At 53.8% G+C, this 21,788-nt stretch overlaps 1 protein-coding gene across 3 annotated transcripts; it reads left to right on the plus strand.

The window, feature by feature from the left end:
* Positions 1-914: 914 nt before the first annotated feature.
* Positions 915-12,965, plus strand: PRODH2 (proline dehydrogenase 2). 3 transcript variants are annotated; one of them, XM_060131435.1, is made up of 10 exons: positions 915-1,088; positions 1,165-1,361; positions 1,452-1,590; positions 1,673-1,759; positions 7,266-7,346; positions 7,433-7,588; positions 7,690-7,856; positions 11,083-11,193; positions 11,582-11,667; positions 12,629-12,813. In XM_060131435.1, exons 1-10 carry the CDS (start codon positions 915-917, stop codon positions 12,811-12,813), a joined length of 1,383 nt encoding a protein of 460 aa, XP_059987418.1. The 3 variants fall into 3 exon arrangements, with proteins under 3 accessions (XP_059987418.1, XP_059987417.1, XP_059987419.1); XM_060131434.1 differs by lacking the exon at positions 11,582-11,667 and having other exon boundaries at positions 12,629-12,965; XM_060131436.1 differs by lacking the exon at positions 7,433-7,588.
* Positions 12,966-21,788: the final 8,823 nt, after the last annotated feature.

Genomic DNA, 21,788 nt, shown 5'->3' on the forward strand with positions numbered 1-21,788 from the left:
ATAAAAAGGACACAGAAGCCCCCATGAGCCCCTACCCAGTTACAACTCCTCTAATCCCTTGAGGTCACCTTTCTGACTTCTGTGATAATCATTTCCTTGCTTGCGTTTCTTTGTAGTTTGACCACCCATGTATGTATCCCCCATACTATATTGCCATTTCATTATCCCTGCTTTTGAGTTTTTTGAATAGAATAAGACAGCATGTCCTGTCTGGATGTTTGGTGTCTGGTTTCTTTCACACACCACGTGTGTGAGATTTATCCATGTGGTCGTGTGTATCAGTAGTTTATGCTCTTTTCACTGCTCTGTAGTATTCTGTTGTATGACTATACCACAATGTATTTATCCATTCTCCCGTTGATGGAAATTCCCATTTGGGACTATTACAAACAATGCTGCTGGGAACATTTCTTCCTGTACATGTTTCCTGATGCCCATGTTCAAGTTCTCTAAGATATATACTTAATATGGAACAGATAGGTAAAAGGTTATGTGCATTTTCAAATTTATTCAGTAGCGCTACCCTCTCTCCCATTTTAAGATGAAGCAATTGCAACAAGAGAGGTTAATAACTTTCCCAAGGCCACAAAGCCACACTGCGTTGCTCCCAGAGCCCACATTCTCACTTAACACCCACTGGCATATGATGGGCATCTAATAACTGTGAGCTGTTATTCTGAGGGTCGTTGGGGGCTGTTTTGGGGGATTTCCTTTCCTGTCCCCGTTATTCTGAACTATGTCCCCGTAAGTTAATAATTAACTGCCCCTCAAGGAGCCTGTGATCCTAAAGATTTACCTTTCCCTGGTTACTGTCTGGTTAATCAGTCACTGCCCCTGGCCGGGCAAGGGACACTAGGTGGACCAGCTGCCTCCAAAGCCCCCTGACCTGGTGTGGAAGTGGCGGAGGATTCCTGATGCTCTGGACCTGTCGTGTGCTCTGCTCCCAAGCGGGGCCCTCCGCTGGGGGCTGGAAGCCCCTGAGCTTTGATGGCGGGGCCTTCCACCTCAAGGGCACAGGAGAACTGACCCGGGCTTTGCTGGTGCTACGGCTGTGTGCCTGGCCCCCTCTGGTCACCCACGGCCTGGCGGTGAGCAGTGACCGTGGGGACTGGCCCAGGGGCTCCCCAGGGCCAGGCTCTGAGCCCTTGCTCCCTGTCACCCCAGCTCCAAGCCTGGTCTCAGCGACTCCTGGGGTCCCAGCTCTCGGGCGCGCTTCTCCGAGCATCCATCTACGGGCAGTTTGTGGCTGGTGAGACCACAGAGGAGGTGAGGGCCTGTGTCCAACAGCTGCAGAGCCTAGGCCTCCGGCCCCTGCTGGCGGTGCCCACTGAGGAGGAGCCAGACTCAGCTGTCAAGACTGGGTGAGTAGGGGGCCAGGGACCAGGGTGGCCGGGAGGCTTGCAAGAAGGGGGTTAGTGGGCTCCAAACCCTGACGCCTGCTGGCTGGGCAGCGAGGCCTGGTATGAGGGGAACCTCAGCGCTATGCTTCGATGCGTGGACCTGTCACGAGGCCTCCTGGAGAGCCCCGGCCCGACTGGAAACATCCTCATGCAGCTGAAGATTACGGCGCTGATGAGCACTCGGCTCTGTGTAAGGGACCGGCAGGGTGGGAGGGGAGGGGGTGGGCGCCCCCCAGGTCCCCCTCGCTACCCCATCTACCACCCCATTCCAGAAGGAGCTAACCTCACGCGTCCGAAGGCCAGGGGGGTCCTTGGAGCTGAGCCCTGAAAGACTGGCCGAAGCCATGGACTCTGGACGGGTAAGGAGCTCAGGCTGGGGGAGATTGAATGGTTGGTGGGGAATGTGGGGGAAGCAGAGCCCCCTGGACTTGGAGGTAGCAGGCACCCGCCAGAGGCATGTTCGAAATGTTTAACTACCTCTACTTTCCAGGCTTAGAATGATCAGAATAAGTGTGGCTACGGACCTGGGGCATGGCTGGAATAAATGGAATAGGGGTCACCTGGGGCTTCTAGGGGAGGGGCCTGGGGGCTGGGAGCTCTCAGAGGAGACACTGAGACAGCAGCTCTTTACCAGCTAGAAGAAAGTAATCAATATTTTATCAATCGACTCAGCTATGCTAGTGTGTGCTAACCAGCTGGAAGCTATGATTAGACCAATGGGTTTTGGTTCATTCATTCACTCATTTGTTCTTTCATTTATTCTTTTTTTTAAATTAATTGTAACTTTTGAAAAATATTTACTTTATTCATTTACTTATTTGGTTGCGCCGGGTTTTAGTCGTGTCAGGTGGGCTCCTTAGTTGTGGCACGTGTGCTCTTAATTGTAGCCGGCAGGCCCCTTAGTTGCGGCATGCATGTGGGATCTAGTTCCCTGAGCAGGGATCGAACCTGGGCCCCCTGCGTTGGGAGCACAGAGTCTTAACCACTGCGCCACCAGGGAAGTCCCTCTTTCATTTATTCTTTATTTCCATATCTTATTTCTACCTTCCCTGCCATCAGCAGCATGTATCTCTTTGTTACTGTGATTTTGTTTTGCCAAGTATATGCTCTTTGGGGGCATATTTTTCCAACATTTTATTATGAAAATTTTCAAACATACAGAAAAGTTGAAAGAATTTTACAGTGAACACCCATATACCTGCTGCCGTTAACATTTAACTATATTTGCTTTATTTATTTATTTATTTTTAAACATCTTTATTGGAGTATAATTGCTTTACAATGGTGTGTTAGTTTCTGCTTTATAACAAAGTGAATCAGGTATACATATACATATATCCCCATATCTCTTCCCTCTTGCGTCTCCCTCCCTCCCACCCTCCCTATTCCACCCCTCTAGGTGGGCACAAAGCACCGAGCTGATCTCCCTGTGCTATGCGGCTGCTTCCCACTAGCTATCGGTTTTACACTTGGTAGTGTACGTATGTCCATGCCACTGGGCTTATACTTGCTTTAAATCGTATCTATCCTTCTATCCATTCCTCTATCCATCCATCAATCCACATTTTTTTGATGCATTTCGAAGTAAGTTGCAGACATCAGCACATTTCTCCCCCAAATGCTTCAGAACGCACATCACTGATTAGAGTTCTGTATTTATTTCTTTTCAGGTAAAATTTACATACAATGAAATGCACACATTGTAAATGTACCCTTTGATGATGAGCTTTGACAGATACACATCTGAGCAATTCAAATCCCTATCAAGGTATAGAACCTTTCCATCACTGCAGGAAGTTCCCTTGTGCCCTTCTCCATCAATGGGGCTGGGTGGGGGGTGGAGGGTATAGTTTTAAACGCACACAAGTAACATTATGTTACCTATGGCATTCTGTTTCTTACTTTTTTCACTGAGCACTCTGATTTTAAGATCCCTCCAAGCATCTCTGTGTACATCTAATCCATTTTTTAAAATATTTATTTATTTGTTTGGCTGCTCTGGGTCCTAGTTGTGGCACGCGGGATCTTCGTTGCCGCGTGCGAGATCTTTTAGTTGTAGCGTGTGGACTCTTAGTTACAGCATGTGGGATCTAGTTCCCTGACCAAGGATTGAACCTGGGCCCCCTGCACTGGGAGTGTGGAGTCCCAACCACTGGACCACCAGGGAAGTCCCTAATCCATTGTTTTTAATGGCTGCTTCTGGCCGCATGGTTTAGCTCTCCTGGGATTGACACCCGGGTGGTTTCTGAGTCTCCATCATCCCAAATCGTGCTGTCTGGGACCTGCTGAGGTTTCTCTTTTTAATTCGTAATTTTTAATATGTGTCACAGAACACATAGAAGCAGGACTTAGTGCTTCAAAGGATCAGCTCTGGAGTGTACCGAATTTCACCTCTTCATGAACTTAGTTTACTCATGTGAGGGCAGTGATAGTAATTTCTTCCCAGGGTGTTTTTAAAGACTAAAGCCCCTGCCAGGCTGGCATCTGCACGATGACAGAGGGGCCCTCATCCCTCTGTGTCACTAGCTTCCCTTGGCTTCCCCAACACCATCAGACCTGGTGTTCCCTTTCCACCTCTGCCAGGTCATTCTCAATCTTCGTTGGGTTTTACCCTGCCTGACTCTTAAATATGGAGGTTCCCCAGGGCGAGGTCCCGGCTCACTCCCCTCTCAGTCCTTATTCCCCTCCAAGGGGCCTTCGCACCCACCCCTACAGCCTGTTTCCCTGCTCTGCGCTCATGATGCCTGCCTTCTGTCTCCAGCCCCAGCCTTTCCTCTGAGTCCCTCTGGAACCTCCGCCTGGACATCCCCCAGACCCCTCACACCAACTGGGTCCCACACTGGCCTGTGTCTCCCCAAACCAGCCCCTTCCTCCTGTCCCCATCTCAGAGCAGTCCTACCACCCCCATCCCGATCCCAGGCCCCACCCATCCTTGGTCTTCACAGCCGCTGGCTCCACAGGCCGATTCATAACTGTCCTGTTCACGGCCATATCCCAGGCCATGGCACCTAGACAAGATGTGATAAACATATGTTAAATAAATGAGTAAATGAATGGAGCAGGTGAGTCTGAAACAGAAAATTAATGGTGGAGAACTTACCACTCACCACGTGCACTGTCCTAAGTGGTTTATATGTGTTCAAGGGAAGCATTTACCCTCTGCCTGAAGATGCTGAGGTTTAAATCCCAGGTCAAGCTGTGTGATTTTAAAAGTTTATTTATTTATTTATATTTTTGGCTGCGTTGGGTCTTCGTTGCTGCGTGCGGGCTTTCTCTAGTTGCGGCAAGCGGGGGCTACTCTTCGTTGAGGTGCGTGGGCTTCTTATTGCTGTGGCTTCTCTTGTTACGGAGCACAGGCTCTAGGCATGCAGGCTTCAGTAGTTGTGGCACACGGGCTCGGTAGTTGTGGCTCACAGGCTCTAGAGTGCAGAATCAGTAGTTGTGGCGCATGGGCTTAGTTGCTCCGTGGCATGTGGGATCTTCCCGGACCAGGGCTTGGACCCGTGTCCCCTGCATTGGCAGGCGGATTCTTAACCATTCTCCACCAGACACAGCTTGGAAGTCCCAAGCTGTGTGATTTTAGACGAATGACTTCAACTCTCTATGCCTTCACCTCTGTTTCCCCCTCTGTAAAATGGGGATGACAATAGTCCCTACTTCAGAGGGTGGTGAAGGGTAAATGAGGACCTGAAATTGCATGTGGCGCCCTGCCGGCCCTCTGTGAGGGCGGCGGCTCCACCAGCTGCTCACACCCCAGAACTCTCCTGGGAGGATGCCCCATAGGGAGACAATTCTCTGACTGGGGAGAAGAGCTCCGCAGGTGCCCCTCACCCTTCCCTTCTCCTGCAGAGTCTTCTCCCCCAGGATGGTATCCGTACCCATCCTGTTGACTATACTGGAGCCCTAAATTCCACCTGTTCCTCTTCTTTTAACTTCCCAATTTCTTTGAACCCAGCTGGACTCCCTGAGTCACCAGCAGCTCACATTCACCCTCGAATCCCCATAAGAGGACCCTGAACTAGGGATAGTTATTATTTCCACATTACAAATGTAACAATTCCCTAAACGTTTGTTGAACATCTACCACATTCCAGGTGCTGTGCTAGGGGTGGGGATGATGATCAAGATAAACAAAATCTCTGCCCTCGAGGTAATTACTTGCTAGTCTGGGAGGCGCAAGAGACTCTCAATTGTTAAAACCAAAGCCAAGTTGGGGCTTGCAGGGCCTCGTGCCGAGGGGGGGGAGTGGGGGTGGGGGTGGGGATGGGGGGGTGGGGGTGGGTGGGAAGCACACCGAGCCAGGAAAATCATTCTTTTTCAAGTTTAGGTTCTAGTACCCCTCGGGGTCTCAGTTTCCTAATCTGGAAATTGGGAATAATATTTACTTAATTGTTTTAGGGGATCAAATTTATTAATGCAGATAAAGTAGGTGCTTTTGAAATTGGGCTCCGAGGGCTTCCCTGGTGGCGCAGTGGTTGAGAGTCCTCCTGCCGATGCAGGGGACACGGGTTCGCGCCCCGGTCCGGGAAGATCCCACATGCCGCGGAGCGGCTGGGCCCGTGAGCCATGGCCGCTGAGCCTGCGTGTCTGGAGCCTGTGCTCCGCAACGGGAGAGGCCACAACAGTGAGAAGCCCGCGTACCGCAAAAAAATAAAAAAGAAAAAAGAAATTGGGCTCTGAGAGCTTCCCCATATTAGTAAACCGCCTTCTCACTTGAGCTCTTTTGAAAGGTTTCTGTTTATTGTTCCCTTACAATCAAATGATCTTGGATTGAGATGGGGAGTGTGGCGCAGAGACAGACACAGAGAAACATTGCCCTCTCTTCACTCTATCCATAAGTGTGTGAAAAAATGTAATAAATGTTTAATTATACTAAAACAAAAAACAAAGCCGATATGTTACAAGTATAGACAGACATTGTAGGGAAAAATAAGGCTGAGGAAGGGGAAGGGAAAGCCCCAGGAAGGGAGTTGCAAGTTCAAACCAGAGAAAACCTCATAGAGAAGGTGGCGTTGAAATAAAGATCCTGCGGAGAGGTTGGAGTGAAGTAAGTGGACATCTGGGCGAAAAGTGTTCCGGCGGAAGGAACAGCCAGAGCAAAGGCTCTGAGGTGGGAAGGTACCTGGCATGTTCAAAGACTAGCAGGGAGGCCAGTGAGGCTGGAGGGCAGTAAGCCAGGTGGAGGGTGGGAGGAGGTGAGAGCAGAGGGGTCAGACCAGGGGAGCCTAGTGAGTTGCAATGAGGCCTTCAAAGTTCGATGAGGAAACTGAGGTCCCAAGAGACGAATGCGAGGTAACACTTATGGCTCTTATTCTGAGCTAGCTACTGTTCCAAGCACTTTCTAGATGCTAATTCCAAGTCACGTCACTCTCCCACTGGAAAACGGAGCTTGGAATAACATCTGCCTGCTAGGATCGTTGTAAAGATTAAATACATAAGCTGGCATCTGAAGCCACCTATTATCATAACAGGTATTGAGCGCTCATCATATTCTGGCGCTGTCCTGTCCTGTGTATGTCCAGGCACAGCTCATATATTAACCCATTTTTATCCACACAGCGACTCCATGAGGTAGTTATTATTATCACCCCCATTTTACAGAGGAGAACATTGAGGCCCAGAGAGGTTATATGATTTGTTCAAGGCCACACAGTAAGTGGTGGAGCCAGGATTCAAACTCAGATTCTGAGCTCTCAACCATTGTATTATCCCTCAGTAAATAATATCAATGTGATCCAGCTACTTTTCAGATTTCGAACAATTTCTAAACTGTTTTTCCCTTCCTGCTGGTGGGGGAGAGAAGACTTAGGCTCTGGAAGGGTCCAGTAGCCCTGAACTGCTCTTGCCACCCCCCACCCCCCACAGGACCTCCAGGTCTCCTGCCTCAATGTCGAGCAAACCCGGCATCTCCAGGCCTCCTTGAGCCGTTTGCACCGGGTGGTACAGGTAACACCTGCGGCCGCGGTCTGGCTCCGCTGCACCTGCTTGCTGGTCACTCCTGGGGGCCCGACCACAGTCTCTCTCGCCCTCAGCACGCCCGGGCCCAGCATGTGAGGCTCCTGGTGGATGCTGAGTACACCTCCCTGAACCCTGCACTCTCTCTGCTGGTGGCCGCTCTGGCCACTCGCTGGAACGGCCCCAGGGAAGGTGGGCCCTGGGTGTGGAACACTTACCAGGCCTATCTGAAGGTGTGTGGTGCACTTGGGGCGGGCGGGGAGGGGTCCGGGAGAGGGGACCACAGGCCGGGGTCCCGGCACCTTGACCCGAAGCTGCCCCTGTGCTCTGCCAGGACACCTACGAGCAGCTGAGGCGGGATGCTGAGGCCGCAGACAGGGCTGGCCTGGCCTTCGGGGTGAAGCTGGTACGAGGGGCATATCTGGACAAGGAGAGAGAGGTGGCCCGGCTCCAGGGTACCGAAGATCCCACTCAGCCTGACTACAAGGCTACCAGTCAGAGGTGGGACTGGGGCAGGCTGGCCTCTGAGACTAATAATATTAGCATCTAACCTTTCATTAGCGCTCACTCCCCAGGGTGCTGAGTGTCCTGTGTGGGTCCACACAACACTCCCTCTCCCCAGTCCAGGACACCGTCACTTCCCACCTGAAGAGCAGCCTCCTCCTTGGGCTTCCTGCTCCCTTCTCTAACCCCCTCCCCATTCGGTCCCCACGTGCAGCCAGAGGGAACCTGCCTCAAATCTTGTCCCTCCTCAGTTCAAAACCCCCCCATGGTGCCCAGTGCACCCTTGATAACCCCCAGATCCTTGCAGCGGCCTGCAATCCTGTCCCCTCGCTCACTTCACTCCAGCCACACTGGCCTCCTTGATGACCCCCAGGGCCTTTGCACTTCCTGTTCCCACTGCCCAGAACCTTCTCCCTCCAGACAGTGGTGTGGCTCAATCCCTCACCTCCTTAGATCTTTACTTGTTGGTACCTTCTCAGGGGACCTTCCTGCCCTCCCTATCAAAAACTAGAACTTTCCACACCCACTCACTTCTTAGATTTATCTTTCTTCCGGCACTTATCAGCAGTTGAGGTTTCACATTCGGTTGCTCATTATTCGTCTCACCCACGGGAGCGTGGGCCCAGGAGGGCAGGGCATTCTGATGTGTTCACTGCTGAACCCCCAGTGCTTAAAATTGCGCCTGCTGTGTGGTGGGTGCTTGGTACAGATCTGTTGAAAGAATGAATAAACAACCCAAGCGGTAGATACTATTATTATCATCCCCATTTCACAGAGGATGAAATCGAGGCACAGAGAAATGGAATCACTTACCCACGGTCGCACAGCTAGTGAGTGGCAGGGCCAAGATTTTTGGCAGACTGGCTCTAGAACCCACATTTTTACTCACCTCAAATCATTGTGAGTTCCTTGGGCCACCATCCCATGGCCCTGGGAAGAAAGAATTTATTCTTTCAGGGAATTCCCTGGCAGTCCAGTGGTTAGGATTCTGGGCTTTCACTGTTAGGGGCCCAGGTTCAATCCCTGGTTGGGGAACTAAGATCATGTAAGCCGAGAGGCCGCAGCCAAAAAAAAAAAAAAAAAAAAAACAGAATTTATTCTTTCAATACATACTTGCTGACCACTTTATTTTTCTTTTAAATTTATTTATTTATTTATTTATGGCTGTGTTGGGTCTTTGTTGCTGCGCTCAGGCTTTCTCTAGTTGCAGCAAGTGGGGGCTACTCTTCGTTGCTGTGTGTGGGCTTCTCATTGCGGTGGCTTCTCTTGTTGTGGAGCACGGGCTCTAGGCGCACGGGCTTCAGTAGTTATGGCACGCAGGCTCAGTAGTTGTGGCTCATGGGCCTTAGAACTCAGGCTCAGTAGTTGTGGTGCATGGGCTTAGTTGCTCCACGGCATGTGGGATCTTCCCGGACCAGGGCTCGAACCCCTGTCCCCCGCACCGGCAGGCAGATTCTTAACCACTGTGCCAACAGGGAAGTCCCTGACCACCTGATTTAGATCAGGAACTGTGTTGCACCCTGGTTGCAGTGGCAACCAAGGTGGCCACCAGGCCCTGTCTTCATGGAGTTTTCAAAGCCCAATTCCATTTCACAGTGGACCAAGGAGAGGTCTGTAGAATTGCAAGTACTCACCAAGCTTCCAGAGCAAGTTGCCAAGCCACGAAGGCTAAGCTTGCATCCAAGCCCATGAAGCTTCCTAGGCACATTTGTGGCCCATAGGCTTCATCATTTGGCACCATTTTTGTTTTTTTTACTGAGCTATAATTCACATATCGTAAAATTTGCTATTTTAAAGTGCACAATTCAGGGGCCTTTAGTATGTTCATAAGATTGTGCAGCCATCACCACTATCTAATTCCAGAACATTTTCATCACCTCAAAAAGAAACCCTAGAGCTTCCCTGGTGGCGCAGTGGTTGAGAGTCCGCCTGCCGATGCAGGGGACACGGGTTCGTGCCCCGGTCCGGGAAGATCCCACATGCCGCGGAGCGGCTAGGCCCGTGAGCCATGGCCGCTGAGCCTGTGCGTCCGGAGCCTGTGCTCCGCAACGGGAGAGGCCACAACAGTGAGAGGCCCGAGTACCGCAAAAAAAAAAAATAAATAAATAAAATAAAATAAGAAACCCCATATGCATTAGCAGTCACACCCCGTTCCCACCCCCGCTCAGCCCCTGGCAACCACTAATCTACTTTCTGTCTCTATAGATTTGTCTATTCTGGACCTTTCATATTAATGGAATCATATAATATATGACCTTGTGTACCTGGCTTCTTTCACTCAGCATAATGTTTTCAAGGTTCAGCCATGTTGTAGCGTGTGTCAGTGCTTCGTTCCTTGTTGTGGTCACATAATATTCCATGGTATGCAGAGTCCACATTTGATTCATCCTTTCATCAGTTGATGGATATTTGGATTGTTTCCACTTTTGTTGTCAATTGTGGGTAGTGCTGCTATGAACATTCACGTACACATTTTTGTGTAAACATACAGTTTTCATTCTCTTAAAAGTTGAGTGCTCTAGGACTGGCATCGCTGGGTCATATGGTCACTCCATGTTTAACTTTTTGAGGAACTACCAGATGGTTTTCCAAAGTAGCTGCAGCATTTTAGACTCACACCAGCACGGTGGGAGGGTTCCAATTTCTCCGCATCTTCTCCAGCACAGTACCGTTAATGTTTTAATAGAGATTTTGAATAAATAATATTCACATGATTCAAAAATCAAAATGATATGAAAATGAACACACCGACACAGCTCACATCCGCTCCCATCACCATGTAATCACGGGGTCTCCCTGCCCCCGCAGGGGCACTCCACTCTCCTCTGGGTGTTCATTTAGCCGGTCCCCCACTTACAGACATTTGGGTTGTTACTAACCCTGCTCTGTAGACACTGCTGCAGTGAGTGACCTTGGATAAATGTCATCTTGTGTGATGTGGCCCTTTGCTGTGAGAGTGCCATTGTACCAGAGGCTTTATGTCCACCCTCATCTCACTCCATCCTCACAACAACACTGTTAGGTGAACGTGGGTTGTTAAAGAGAGGAAAAAGCCTCAGAGAGGGGATGTCTTTCGCAGGGGAGGCAGGTGGGATGCAGGTACTTCCTGACTTCAGGGTCCTTGCCCTTAGGCACCTCACCTCCCAAGGACAGAAATCCCCAGTCCCTGGGGCCTAACTCTCACTTACCAGGTGTCATATACCAGACCTTTATCTCCCTTCAGTTACAGCCGCTGTCTGGAGCTGATGCTGACCCAGGTGTCCCATCGTGGCCCCATGTGCCCCCTCATGGTGGCTTCCCACAATGAGGACTCTGTTCACCAGGCAACCAAGCGGTATGAAGTAGGGGACTGGGAAATAGGTACCCAAAGGGTGGTGGACGTGGAACAAGGGGAGGGACAGTGTGGGCCAGTAGGTTCAAAGGGGATCTGGGGAGGATATTCAAAATATTTAACTCCTGCTACACCTGCAGGTCCCACAGGCCCCAGCTGAACAAGGCATTGCCCCTTATTTGCTGGGGCATGGGGAGGTCCCAGGGCTCCAGGGAAGAAGTGGGGCCTCACTGGGGATCCTTCAGGGGGCCCAGGGCAGTGGTTCTTTATCAGTGAGTTTGGAAGTACTTCAACATTTGAATAACTAGCACAGCCATATGAGTGCATCATGGCTGACTTCCAGCTCTGGATCCAGCCACTGTCTGGATTGACGATGTGGCCTTTTCTGTAGCATGTGGGAGCTGGGCATTCCTCTGGATGGGCCTGTCTGTTTTGGACAACTTCTGGGGATGTGTGACCATGTCTCCCTGGCACTGGGTATGTGAATGATCTGTCCCTCCCTGCCCCACTCCCACATCCCACCCAGTCAGCCCCAGGCCTCATTCCCTCCCAAACAGATCCCATCTTCCATTCCCAGACAATGCCTGGCCAGGCTCCCATCCAGAGCCTGCAGCCGGTCTGAGCGCCAGACCCTTCCAGATAGATCTGTCCCATAGCTGAAGGCCTTGCGGGCCTGCGTCTCTGTGTCTGCGGCCTGTTGTTTTTGTTGGTTCTTCATCGTGGTACCTTGTCACCTGTGTGCTTTGTTATCTTTTACTGTGTTGTTCACCAGGGCCTGAGACCAGAAGATTTATGTTTTCTTCTGCCAGATGCTAAGGGGTACAAAGTCAGTGTACCCTAACTTCACAGCCTGAGGGTTTTTTTTTTGAGATATCCCAGGGATGCAAATTGAGGCTGCAAATATTTTAGGGGACTAACCCATGGCCACAACCTATCAGAGATGGATTTCTCTATTTTTTTCCTTGCTCTGCTCATGGTCAAGGCCATTCCCCGGGAGTGAGGGAGGGTGGGAGGTTTGACTTCTTGTTATCTCTTACTTTGAGGGTCTAGATTTTTGGATTCCAACTTAATCTGGGGAAGTTCTCCTTTATAACTCTTACCGTGGTCAGGCTTTGGGCCTCCATTTCTGTACCCCCTGAGCTTTGAAGTCATTAAGTAGCAGCCCAATTTTGCCTTCAGGATAGAAATGCTTCTTGTGTAACCCTTCCTTCTCTGGATTCTCACTTTCTCTTAATTCTTGGATTAAGCATTTTCATAACTTTGAGAAGATTTTTTTTTTAATGTTTACTCCAGGATTTTTAGTTTTCTCAGTGGGAGATTTTGTCCAACCCACCTAGTCTGCCATGTTCTCAGAAATGGAAATCTCTGTTCCAGATGGGGCCTGGGGGAGCCTCTCCCCCAAACACCAGCCCACACCCTGCAACTACTCTCCCTCCAGGGCAGGCTGGCTATGCTGTGTACAAGTCCATCCCCTATGGCTCCCTGGAGGAAGTGATCCCCTACCTGATCCGGAGGGCCCAGGAGAACCAAAGCGTACTGCGGGGTGCCCGCAGGGAACAGGAACTGCTCAGTCAAGAACTTCGGCGGAGGCTGCTGGGGCGGGGCCTGAGGGTACCCCATTAGCACCCCCAGGGCTCATATGGTCAATAAAGGTCCTGAGCTGCTGCCCAGGCAGCTGCCCTGTACGGAAGCCGCCTCCTTGGGGAAGGGCTCATCTCGGCCTCAGCCGGCCCAAGCTCAGGGGGCTCTGGGGCTCAAGAGAGATCTTTAGATGACCCTAGAGCATAGCAAGGGCATTGATCAGAGACTAATGAGCTCCCCCACCAGCCCTGAGGCAGACGATCCTGCGATGGGCCTGGGGTCAGCTCTACTCAGCCAGCTAGTGGCTCACGCGGGAATTTTCTTTACTCCAGTGGACGCCCAGGTGAGGAGCACAGATGAAGAGCAGACACGGAGGCACTGAAATCTAGAGGCTGGGCTAAGGCCACACGTCCACGGAGGGACAGCGAGAAGAAGCAAGCCCCTCTCTCATTTAATAAGCATTTACTGAATCTCCTGAGCTAGGCTTCCAGGTGAACAGTGTTAGGGACACAACAGTGACCAAACACAACCCCAGGCCTGGCCTCACAGAGCTCTTAGTCCAGTAGGGGTAGACAGACCCATCTTCAGACAGCGACAGCCCAGGGTGGTCAGGGCTGTGATGAGGGGAGCCCAGGCAGAGTATCAGGGCAACGTTGGGAAAAGCCTGGAGGCTGTAGGAGGCCAGAGGAGACACCTGGTGATCAAGAGGGCGTCCCAGAGAATTCATAAGAATAACCAAGTAAATACTGAGAAGGGCATTCCAGGACAAGGGCATGTGCATAAACAGACTGCGGAGTCGGGGGACAAGGACGGAGGCTGGGGGGCCAGAAGATGCAGTCTTTGGTGCCACACTGCAGGGTATCGACTCTGTCCCAAGGGCACTGGGGAGTAAGGAGGCTTTGAAGCAGGGGAGGGACAGAGTCAGGTCGGGCTTTAGTGAGAGTCCCTGGGCTGCAGCACAGCGAGTGGACCTCGAGCTTTCCGCCTGAGAGCCCAGGGGAAGCTGGGGTAGGGAATCCTGGCAGGTGGGTAGAGCAGGGCAGGGTGTGGGGAAGGGAGGAGGGGACTGGTGGAAAGAGCAATCAGGAGGCTGAGCGGAAGGGCCGTGGGGCTGATAGGCTGGATTTGAGGGAGACATTCAGGGCCAGGCCCTGGGCTCTGGCTTAAAGAGGGGACAGTGGGTGCAACTCTGAGATGGGGATCTGGGAGGAGATGCAGTTTGGGGGAGATACTGAGGCCAGCGTGGGACCCAGTGGGTGTGAGGGCCCCAGGGGACGTCCAGAGAGAGGCAGAGTATCAGGACATTGTGGGGCAAAGAAGATAGGCTGGGGCTGAGATGGAGGAAACCGCCCATGGGTGTGGGTGAAAAGCATGGAAAGACAGCCAAGGGCAGGGATCATAAAGGGCCCGCCAGCCCAAACAAGAAGGCGGTAACATTAGGGGGCAGTCAGTAGCTCTGGGGTGGCCATTGCTGTCTCTCCTACCGGGGCACCTCAGGGCCGCAGGGGCAGCTCTCAGGGGAGGGAGGCTACTGCGCAAGCGCACAGGTGGCCAGAGACAGCTGGTGCACACGAGCCTAGGATTCCCGCTCAGATCGCCAGAACTAGTGCACTGGGTCACGTGGCAGCCACACGGGGATCGCTCTCGGAGCCCAACGGTAGGTACAAAGCTGCAGCGACTGGGCCCTCAGCTGTCCACCAGGCCTTCCTCAGCCCACAGACCCCCGCCCTCAGACCTCCCCCTCCCTCACACTCCTCCCGTCCTTCCCACCCCTCCTGCGCCCTCAGACCCACCCCTTTAACAGACCCTGTCTTCATTACGCGCTCCCTTCCCTCAGCGCACGGATGCAGTCCTCAGACCCCTTCCTTCCCTCCGTCCCTTCTCATAATCCATAGACCCCATCCTAGCACACAGACGCTTCCCTAAACCTCAGCCCATGCCCCCCAAACCTCAGACCCTCTCCCAGGTGACAGACCCCAGCCACTACCCTCAGACCCCTCCTCAAGCCTGCAGACCCTGCCCTCAGACTGTCCTCCTCCCTTGGACGCCTCCCTCTCACAGCCCGTAGACCCCAGCCCCTCTCAGGTCCTAACCCTCAGACCCCTCTTCCTCCAGCCCCTAGGTAGTCTTCAGACCCTCTTCCCAAGCCCCCAGACTCCTTTCCCTGGCCCAAATCCTATCCCTGTAGCCCTTACACCCTCTCTCCCAGACGGAGTGCCCAGCCCTCAGATTTCCATAGATCCTCTTCACTCCCAGACTCCCTCGGACCCCTGACCTGTTCCGTAGCTGTCCCAGAGCCCACCCCTTTTCTCATTCTAATGCCTCTCTCCAAAGCAGACCCCTCCTGAATTGCCTTTTTTTCTCAGTCTGCCCCCCTGGACTCCCAGCCAGCTCTGTCTTTATTGCCCCCCAGAGGTCTAGTCCTTCACTTCCTCATGCCCTCATGAGACCCGCTAGATGATCCCTGGCCAGGAGCTGAGTCCAGAGCCCACAGATTCCCTCACTGTGTTCTCGCTTCCCCGTGGAGCTGGGCTCTGTCCGGGATCCAGGAGGCCAGGTGGGCCGTCTGCATCGCCTGGCTATGGCCAGGGGCCCAGGCTGGGGCCTCACCTGGCTCCTGCTGGAACTGCCTGGGGGGGACAAGATCAAGGGGCAGAATGGAGGGTGCAACTTCAGTTGGCCAGTCAACAATTGTGTAGCAGGCACCTCTCGTGTGCCAAGGCTCTGTTGTCTGAGATGGGGATTTATGGGTAAACGTGACCTCCTGGGTCATTGTGAATGAAATCTAATATGAGAATTTAAGAGAGTGATGAGAGTGACGTAGAAAGGAGAGGTAAAGGGGATGGCCTTTCGGATAGGGTGATACTTGGGTCCCACAGTACAAGTCAGTCATGCAGACAGCTGGGGGAAGAGCACTTCAGAAAGATGGAATAGCCAGTGAAAAGGCCCTGAAGTCAAAACACACTGGGTATGTGTAAGTAGCAGCAAGGAGCAAGGGGACTCAGGGAGAGAACTGAAGCTGAGGGGGCAGCAGGTACAGACAGGAAAGGGCCTTAAGAGGGGTGTGAGTTTTGTTGGATTTTGTTCTGTGTGTGATTGGAAACCATCGGAGTTGCAGGCAGGAAATTAACACTATCAAATTTAGTTTCTGTTTTTCATTGATTTTTGTAAGTTGATTGTGTATCCAGCCACTTTCTGAACTTGCTTAATAGTTGTAATTGTGTGTTGATTCTTTTCCTTTTTTGTTATCTGCAGACGGTGACAGTTTGGTCTCAGCTATTCCATCTTTAAACTCCAATCTCTTTTTCCTGTCATAAGGTACTGGCCAGAACCCCCAAACCTTGCTGTCAATGGACATCTCTTTCCTTGTTCTTGATATTAAAGAGAAGAGCCTATGTTTCTGCACTAGGTACCATGCTTGCTCTTTGGGCTTTGGTTTGTAATTTTTATCAAGTAAGGAAGTTCCCATCTATTCTTAGTTTTCTGCGGTGGGTTTTTTTTCTCCCTAATCATAAGTAGGTATTGAATTTTATCAAGTGCTTTTTTCTACTGATGCAGTTATACGTGATTTTTGTCTTTTAGTTCATGAATGTGTTTTGTTACATTGATAGATTTTCTTTTGTTGAATCATCCTTGCTTTCTGGGAATAAATCGATTGGGTTACCCTTTTTACTTTATTTAGGGGCTTTGCGTATATGATCATAAGCTGAATTGATATATAGCTTCATTTCTGATTCTGGAAACTCTCATCTGGTTTTGAAGCTAAGGTCGTACTAGCCTCATAAAAATGAGCCTTGCCCTCTTTTTCTGTTTTGGAACAACTTGTATAAGGTTATACGTGAAATGAAGTGATTATCGTAATGATTATATTGTGAAATGATTTGTGTTTTAAGATGATCCCTCTGCAGGGCAAAACAAATGCAGAAAACCAGTTAGGATGCCATTGCAAAAGATGGTAGGCTACTGAGTAAAATAGGATGCAGTAAATGTGATATTCAGAGGTTCCTGAAGGACCACATTTGGAGGGATTTTGCGGCAGAGACCAAGCTAGTTTGGACCAAGTACATGATTAATTGTGTCTGCCAGTTACATAGGAATGCAAGGACAGAGACACCATGGGTATACGGGATAGAGTCTGGAGGAAGAGGCACTCAGGGATGATGGATGCAGAGAAACAGGGCTTGGGACATGATGGGTGTGGAGATGAAGGGTTGGGAGGGGGGCTCTGAGCAGGATGACGGTGAGTAGGGGATTGGCAAGGGCATGGAGGCTGAATCCAGAGGAGGTTACTACCTGGATTCAGCTCTTAAATGCAGTGTTCAAAAATAAACTTGAGAGATTTCCTGATAAAATCCAGAGAGTTTGCTTTTCTTGAATTTGGTGCTGACCACATGGGACCCGTATTCATATAGTGAAGTAGAGCTGGGTGGAGCCTGCCTGCCCTAGACAGTGCACGAGGCTCCTATAAGCCCAAGTGCCCATGAAGTCCACTTCCTCCTGGCCCCTGGGTACCTTGGTGTGATTTTGACACCTCTGGAATGGGGATGGATATTGGCATAGCAGGTAGATGTCACCTTGTTCCAGTTCTGTGGACTTAATGGTGAGGACTGTGTTGAGATGGATTCTGAGGCAGAGTCCCCAGCAGCTGGAAGGTGGGCGTTCCAGGACACAGAGACGGAACCTGGAGTCAAGGATCACCCAGTCTAGGAGGGACTGTGGGGGCAGGGAACTGGGAGAGGACCTCTGCCCCCGGAGTAAAGGGCAGGGGTAATCCTCAACCTTGCTGCCCCTCCGTTGTCCAGGTAGATGGTGAGAACTCTGCTGGGCAGACGGCGCTCTTCCTCGTGGCGCTGCTGGGCCACAGCTCTGCCGTGCAGCTCCTGCTGGCCTTTGGTGCCAGCCCCAACCAGTGAGTGGACAGGTGGCGATGCCCCGCACTCCCAGCGCCCTGAGTCTGAGTCCCAGGGAGCCTGAGAGCCAGGGCTGTCTTCCCCAGAGGACTCTCTCCCTCAGACCCCCTTCCATCCCCTGATGACCCTCCCATCCCCAGTGACCAGCCCCCACCTTGTTCTCTCAGTTCGCCCCTTCTTATCCTCCAGTGACTATTCCCATTCTCCCACTGCCTCCCATGCTCACCGCTATCCTCTCACCCTCTCAGACTCCACTGTGTTCCCAAGTGAGCCCCCCATCTTGATAGCCACCTCCCATGATCGTAGTGACACCTTTATCCCTCAGTCCTCCCACCCTGCCACCTCCTGTCCCTGTTCCGTCCCTTTCCTAATCCATTACTGTTCTCATCATTCTGCTGCAGCCGTTGCCTGGACGGCAGCACACCTGTGCATGCGGGCGCCTTCTCGGGCCGCAGCCTGGTGATGCTGCACGTGCTGCAGGCGGGGGGTGACCTGTGTCTGCATGACCAGCAGGGTCGCACCCCTCGGGAGTGGGCAGAGGAAGGCGGTGCCAAGCAGAGCTGGGAGGTGAGCCGTGGCCGGGGTGGGGTGAGGGCGTCAGGGCGGGCGCCCCACCCTGCCTCACCTCACGGGCCACCCCCTGTCCGGGTGCTGGAGCCGTTACAGCTCTGCTGTGCCCACACATCAGCACTGGTGCATGGCAGTGAGTTGGCACCCACTGCACCCCTGGGCCAGTTGCAGGCCAGCTCTGGACAGAGCCTGTGTGGTGATGTGCGGCTGATGCAGGCCGACAGGTAACAGCCCACATCCCGAAGCCTGCCCACCCACCCACCGCTCCCAGCTACCCTGGACTTACTCTCAGACGGCCCTTTACCCCAGGGCACGGAGGCCGGAGCAGATCAGGAGAACCCCCCAAATCCCAGCCGTAGGGTTCGGCCAGGTAAGCGGGAGATGTTGGAGGGAGTGGGGACCACTCCGTCCTCCTCCTGCCTCATGGTCCCGCTCCCCACCCCCAGCGGAGCAGCTTGTGGCCACTGGGGCTGGTAACAGGTGGACCCCGAGGAGCGGCTGCCACCCCGGGGTGAGCCCGACCGCACCTATGAGAGCAGCTCCCACACCCTCATGGCCAAGTGAGAGAGAGACCCCTCCCACACGCCTGCCTGGCTGTGCAGCAGAGCTCGGGGAAGAGTCCAGCTCTCCTCTCCCCTTACAGGGAAAGCCCCCTTGTCTCAGACCCACACTCTCTCCCCCTCCCCGTTTCTCCAGCCTCCTGTGGAGGGGCCACCCCGTGACCATGACCGTGACCGTGACTGTGTGGCAGCTAAAGGCACCTGGAGCCCAGCCTGACGTGCTGTTGCCTGACCTTCAGCACTGCAGGTACGTCACCCCAGCCTTCCCGCCAGGCCAGCCCAGTCCTGCAGAGCAGTCTCCTGCCTGCCCTCCCGACTCAAGTGTTTCGGAAACAGAAGCGCAGGGAGTGTGGCAGTGGCCGCGGTTACAGTCTTCACCTCTGGGCCAGCGCTTGGCATGAAGCCCTCCTACTGGTGTGACCCCTCCCCACGGGCAAGTGGGTACCCAGTTCTGTGCACTGTCTTGTAGGCCTCTGAGAGGAGGCGGGCGTAGGGAGGGATACCACAGACAGGGTGCTGGTTCTACCACTGCCAGGCTGTGTGACCCGGGGTCTCGGTTTCCCCTCCGTCTGGTGGCTGAGGCAGATCGTCAGCCCCTGGTGCGTGGTGATCTGTGCCCGAGGGCAGCCCCCTGCCCCGTGTGGGTTGGGGCCTCCTCATGAGTGGCCTGCTCTCCGCCTGCCCAGAGCCCTGCACCACCCCAGCCTGTTGCTGCTGACGGCACTGAGCCCCTCGGCCGACCCGTCGGGGCTGTGCCTTCTCTTCGAACCCGTGTGGCTGGGACCAAGAGAGGGGGCCCCTGCCCTGTGCCGGCCTGCTGCCTGGCCACTTGCCACTGCAGGTGCTGGAGGCCCTGCTGTTCCTGCAGGCCCGCTGGCGTGCTCCTGGAGGCCTCAGCTCCCATGCTGTGCAGCTGATGCGGCCAGGCCTGGCCAAGGTGGGCAGCCTGGAGCACGGGCACCCGCTGCACCAACTCTGGCTGCGGCCTAGGTGAGCGCCTGCCTCACTTGCCTGCTCCTGCGTCCCTGTCCGGCGGCCACTGGCTCACCAGGTTCCTTGGCCTCCACAGGCCACAGCAGGGCTACCCGTGGGGAGGCCCAGGCCCAGGCCCAGGGCTGCCCCCACCTCCCGAACTGTACCCGTGGTTGCCACTTGAGCTCATCTGCGGTAACACGCCTGCCGCCACCTCAGACCTCTACAGCTTCTGCATCCTGGCCCAGGAGGTCTTCACTGGTCAGCGAGTGACCCCGCTCCCTGCCCCAGTGAGGCCCCCACCCGTTTGGGTCCCCCAGTCATGCTTCCTCACAAGAGAGCTTCCCTGGGCTGGAAGAGAAGGGCCTGAACTGGAGGCCGGTGAAGGCTGAACTGGAGGCCGGTGAGAGCCCAGCTCTGGACCCCCTGGTGCCAGCCCCCTACCAGGCCCTGGTTCGGGCTGGGCTGGGTCTAGGGCCTGCTGACCACTGGGGCAGCCTGCAGAGTACACAATACCTGCTGAGGAAGGCCATGGCTCAGGTATAGGGCAGGTCGGCCAGGGTGGGTGGTAGCCCTGGAACCTCAGGCAGGGCCCGTGTCCCACACCCAGCCTCCTCTCCACAGGACTCAGCCTCTGAGGTGAGCTCCCCAATGGATTGGACCACACTGTGCCCTTCACCCCAGGGGTCTCCACCAGGTTAGAGGGCAAGGAGGGGATGGTAGCAGGTGCTAAGCACAGGTCAGCTGTGACCCCACCCCATTCCAACCAACTGGTCTGTTCCCCCAGAGCCAAGACTGCACTCAGGCCTGTGCCCCCTGTGATGTCCCCAGGCCCCTCCTCATCCCAGGTAGGAGCCAGGACAGGCATGTGGAGGACCAAGGGAGCTGTGGGGCACCTGGGCAACCATGCCAGCTCTCTGCCGTCGCTCTCTGCAGGTCATGGGCCACAGCAAAGTCCAGAGGGGTGCAGCCTGGGACTTGGGCAGCAGCTTGACTCTAGGCAGCAGCTCGAGTCCCAGCCCTAGCCTCTGCCCAGGGCACAGCCCCACAGCCAGCGTCAGCCTGGACCGCTGCCTGGAGCCCAGATCAACAGTATGGATACCCTGAGCCCTGTGCCACCAACCACTTGCTCACCTGTGACCCCTCCCTCCAGTTGTCACCAACCCCAATTTCCCTGGCTGCCTCTCCTCTGACCAGGGACCCGCTGGGACCCCCAACTGTCCACTCGATGACCTGTGACCCCCAACCAACCCTGCTTCCCCCAGGGCCCTGCCCTGTACTCCAGCCTTCAGGACTCAGCCTCCCTGCTGGGGACTCAGAGCTCTGAGGAGCAGTTTGAGAGGAAGTTCTCAGCCAAGATCCAAGCCCTGCAGGGGCCGTGGTGGCACACACACAGGGCTGCCCTGCTGACCCCCAGCCCTGTGAGCCCACCCCCTGCCTACTGACCCACAGGGAGGCTTCCCACACCCTGGAGACTGCTGGCAGGGAAGGCCACGAGGGCAGGTGAAGCAGAGGACCCTGAGCCCAGCCCCTGCCCCACCCCACCCTCCCAGGGCCATCCTGAGCTCCGTGGCCACCGGGTGGCAGCTCTAGTCTTTTACTCCTGCAGGCGCCCAGCCCTGAGCTGATCAGAGGAAGTCTCTTCTCCAGCCTGCAGAAGTGAGAAATGGGGCACTGGGAGGGAGGCCACAGGCCCCTTCCTCATCCCTGAGATAACTCTCACCTGCCCGCCACCAACCCTGCCCCCCACCCCCAGGATGAATCTGCTGGAGATCATAGCAGAGCTACAAGGTGGATGCCAACTTGAAGACAGGCCCAGGCTCAATCCCACTCCTGACACAAACTGTTAGGACACCCATGGCCCCTTCTCTGCCGATATTGCCCCTCAGAGTCTCCCAGGAGTGACTCGCCACTTAGCACCTGCTGAAATGATAAAATGAGAAAGCAACCCATCTGTTACTGCCTCTTTATTCACTGAGCCTGGTCCCAGCATGACACTAGCAGC

The sequence above is a fragment of the Lagenorhynchus albirostris genome, chromosome 19 (genome assembly GCF_949774975.1).
Source record: "Lagenorhynchus albirostris chromosome 19, mLagAlb1.1, whole genome shotgun sequence".
NCBI lineage: Eukaryota > Metazoa > Chordata > Mammalia > Artiodactyla > Delphinidae > Lagenorhynchus > Lagenorhynchus albirostris.

What these genes read in the sequence shown, in the direction of transcription:
- PRODH2 (XM_060131434.1), top strand. Translation starts at nt 915, where the DNA reads ATGCTCTGGACCTGTCGTGTGCTCTGCTCCCAAGCGGGGCCCTCCGCT. An exon ending in TGATGAGCACTCGGCTCTGT is followed by an intron (nt 1,591 to 1,672) that starts GTAAGGGACCGG and finishes ACCCCATTCCAG; the next exon opens with AAGGAGCTAACCTCACGCGT. An exon ending in GTTTGCACCGGGTGGTACAG is followed by an intron (nt 7,347 to 7,432) that starts GTAACACCTGCG and finishes TCTCGCCCTCAG; the next exon opens with CACGCCCGGGCCCAGCATGT.